At 42.5% G+C, this 2908-nt stretch overlaps 1 protein-coding gene across 4 annotated transcripts in view; it reads left to right on the forward strand.

Moving 5' to 3' along the window:
* The window catches only part of PLEKHG1 (pleckstrin homology domain containing, family G (with RhoGef domain) member 1), a 250271-nt gene that overhangs the window by 223916 nt on the left and 23447 nt on the right, over nucleotides 1–2908 (forward strand). For all 4 annotated transcript variants that reach the window (XM_010840819.1, XM_010840818.1, XM_010840820.1 and 1 more), the window contains one exon: nucleotides 169–255. In XM_010840819.1, the coding sequence (XP_010839121.1) occupies nucleotides 169–255 (87 nt within the window). The remainder of the gene's footprint in view (nucleotides 1–168; nucleotides 256–2908) is intronic.

Genomic DNA, 2908 nt, shown 5'->3' on the forward strand with positions numbered 1-2908 from the left:
ACCTGTTTTCTGAAAAGTCACGGAACAGTGCATTCTTTTTTTTTTTTTTGACGTATTTATTTTAATTGGAGGCTAATTACTTTACAGTATTGTGGTGGGTTTTGCCATACATCGAAGTGGATCAGCATGGAACACTGCATTCTTATAGACATCTGTGGTTCTTTACAGATTACCCAGGCTTCTGTTACAGTCCCGAGGGAGAGACTTGTGTCTCTCGAAATGGCTCTGCTCCGTATCGGCTGAGAAGGAAATCTGGTAAATAAAATATAATCAGATATAATCAAAATTAAATAATTTGGGGGCACTAGTAATGAAAGTCCCTTTCAGTTAGACAAAAAGGTATTTTCTTTCTGGTTTTTGAACACATCACAAGTTTGATTATCTTTGAGGCTCTCAAGCTTTGGTTCTAAAAGTCTTTCTACTTAACTCTCAATTTTTCAGTTACTATAAAACATGTCAATTAACTAAGTTCACTTTGTATAGTATTTTACCACTGGCATGCAGGTGTTTAAATCCTACTTACTGGCACTGGTGAAAAATTATATCCTGTAAATGACATATACCAAAGCTACTTCAAATCTAAAATTTTAATACACATCTGCTAAACCAGACTTCTTGTGGTATCCCCTTAGCCCTCAGATTTTTCTTTATTTAAGCCAGCATTTACTAAGTTCCTGATTTCCTACACTGTGCTAAGAAAATGTAAAAATAATGCCCATGATTTCTGCTTGCAAGGAGTTTGTAGCCTAGTGGGAGAGTCAAAAAAGGTTGAACAAATAGCAGTTCATACAATGGAGTTTGTAGAAGTTGAATGGAAGTTTTGAAAAGCGGGGGAGACAGAGAGCTGAGCCCTCTAGGAACGACAGAAGACCACACAGAGCAGAGGACCAGGACCTCAGGTAGAATCTGCAGAGCCTGATGGTATGGGGACAACACATTGCAAAGGACCTGAGACTTCAGCCGGCACACCTTGGATCAGACAGCAATTGCCACTTGTTTGGCCCTGGCTGCAAGGTAGGCTGGAGGTGCAGGTGAGCAAGGTAAATGGAAGGAGATGTGACTAGAGTTGCAAATCAGGGCCTGATTATGAAAGGCCAAGTAGGTCAGGCAGAACTTGCAAGTTCAAGCTTGCAAGAACTTGATCTTGCAAGAATGGAAGGATTTTAAGCAATGAGATGTTTTCCTTTTAAAAAGAGAATTCTGGCTCGAGGTGGAAAATGAAGTAGGCAGGGACACTGGGCAGGAGGCTGTTCCTCTAGTCTGTGTGAGAGATGCTAAAGGTTTGGAATAAAATAGGGGTAACTGGGGTGGAACATCAATAGGATCCTGCAAGATTGTGATGGATAAAAATGGGAAAAACTTAAAATCATGTCCTGGTCACTAAGTAGGGAAGATAATGTGAATGACAAACAAGATAAGAAATACAGATGGAGGAGCAGCTGTGGGGGAGACTGGTGAGCTGAGACTGGGATATGCTGAGTTTGCTGGTTCTGTGGTCATGCTGGGGACATATCAGATGGACAGTTGGCCTGTGAGGTCTGAGGCTTGGCATAGGGCTCTGCCAGAAGGAGACTGAACATAATCCTCTTATCAGTTCAGTTCAATTCAGTCTCTCAGTTGTGTCCGACTCTTTGCAACCCCATGAACTGCAGCACGCCAGGCCTCCCTGTCCATCACCAACTCTCAGAGTTCACTCAAACTCACATCCATTGAGTCGGTGATGCCATCCAGCCATCTCATCCTTTGTCCCTTCTCCTCCTCCTCCCAATCCCTCCCAGCATCAGAGTCTTTTCCAATGAGTCAACTCTTCGCATGAGGTGCCCAAAGTACTGGAGTTTCAGCTTTAGCATCATTCCTTCCAAAGAACACCCAGGACTGATCTCCTTTAGAATGGACTGGTTGGATCTCCTTGCAGTCCAAAGGACTCTCAAAAGTCTTCTCCAACACTACAGTTCAAAAGCAGCAATTCTTCAGCACTCAGCTTTCTTTACAGTCCAACTCTCACATCCATACATGACCACGGGAAAAACCATAGCCTTGACTAGACGGACCTTTGTTGGCAAAGTAATGTGTCTGCTGTTGAATATGCTATCTAGGTTGGTCATAACTTTTCTTCCAAGGAGTAAGCGTCTTTTAATTTCATGGCTGCAGTCACCATCTGCAGTGATTTTGGAGCCCAGAAAAATAAAGTCTGACATTGTTTCCACTGTTTCCCCATCTATTTCCCATGAAGTGATGGGACCAGAAGCCGTGATTTTCGTTTTCTGAATGTTGAGCTTTAGGCCAACTTTTTCACTCTCCTCTTTCACTTTTATCAAGAGGCTCTTAGTTCCTCTTCACTTTCTGCCATAAGGGTGGTATCATATGCATATCTGAGGTGATTGATATTTCTCCCGGCAATCTTGATTCCAGCTTGTGCTTCTTCCAGCCCAGCGTTTCTCATGATATACTCTGCATAGAAGTTAAATAAGCAGGGTGACAATATACAGCCTTGACATACTCCTTTTCCATTTGGAACCAGTCTGTTGTTCCATGTCCAGTTCTAACTGTTGCTTCCTGACCTGCATACAAGTTTCTCAAGGGGCAGGTCAGGTGGTATGGTATTCCCATCTCTTTCAGAATTTTCCACAGTTTGTTGTGATTCACGCAGTCAAAGGCTTTGGCATAGTCAATAAAGCAGAAGTAGATGTTTTTCTTGAACTCTCTTGCTTTTTCCATGATCCACCAGATGTTGGCAATTTGATCTCTGGTTCCTCTGCCTTTTCTAAAATCAGCTTGAACATCTGAAAGTTCACACTTCACGTATTGCTGAAGCCTGGCTTGGAGAATTTTGAGCATTACTTTACTAGCATGTGAGATGAGTGCAGTTGTGTGGTAGTCTGAGCATTCTTTGGCATTGCCTTTCTTT

The sequence above is a fragment of the Bison bison genome, unplaced genomic scaffold, assembly GCF_000754665.1.
Source record: "Bison bison bison isolate TAMUID 2011002044 unplaced genomic scaffold, Bison_UMD1.0 scf7180017864148, whole genome shotgun sequence".
In the NCBI taxonomy this organism is placed as follows: Eukaryota; Metazoa; Chordata; class Mammalia; order Artiodactyla; family Bovidae; genus Bison; species Bison bison.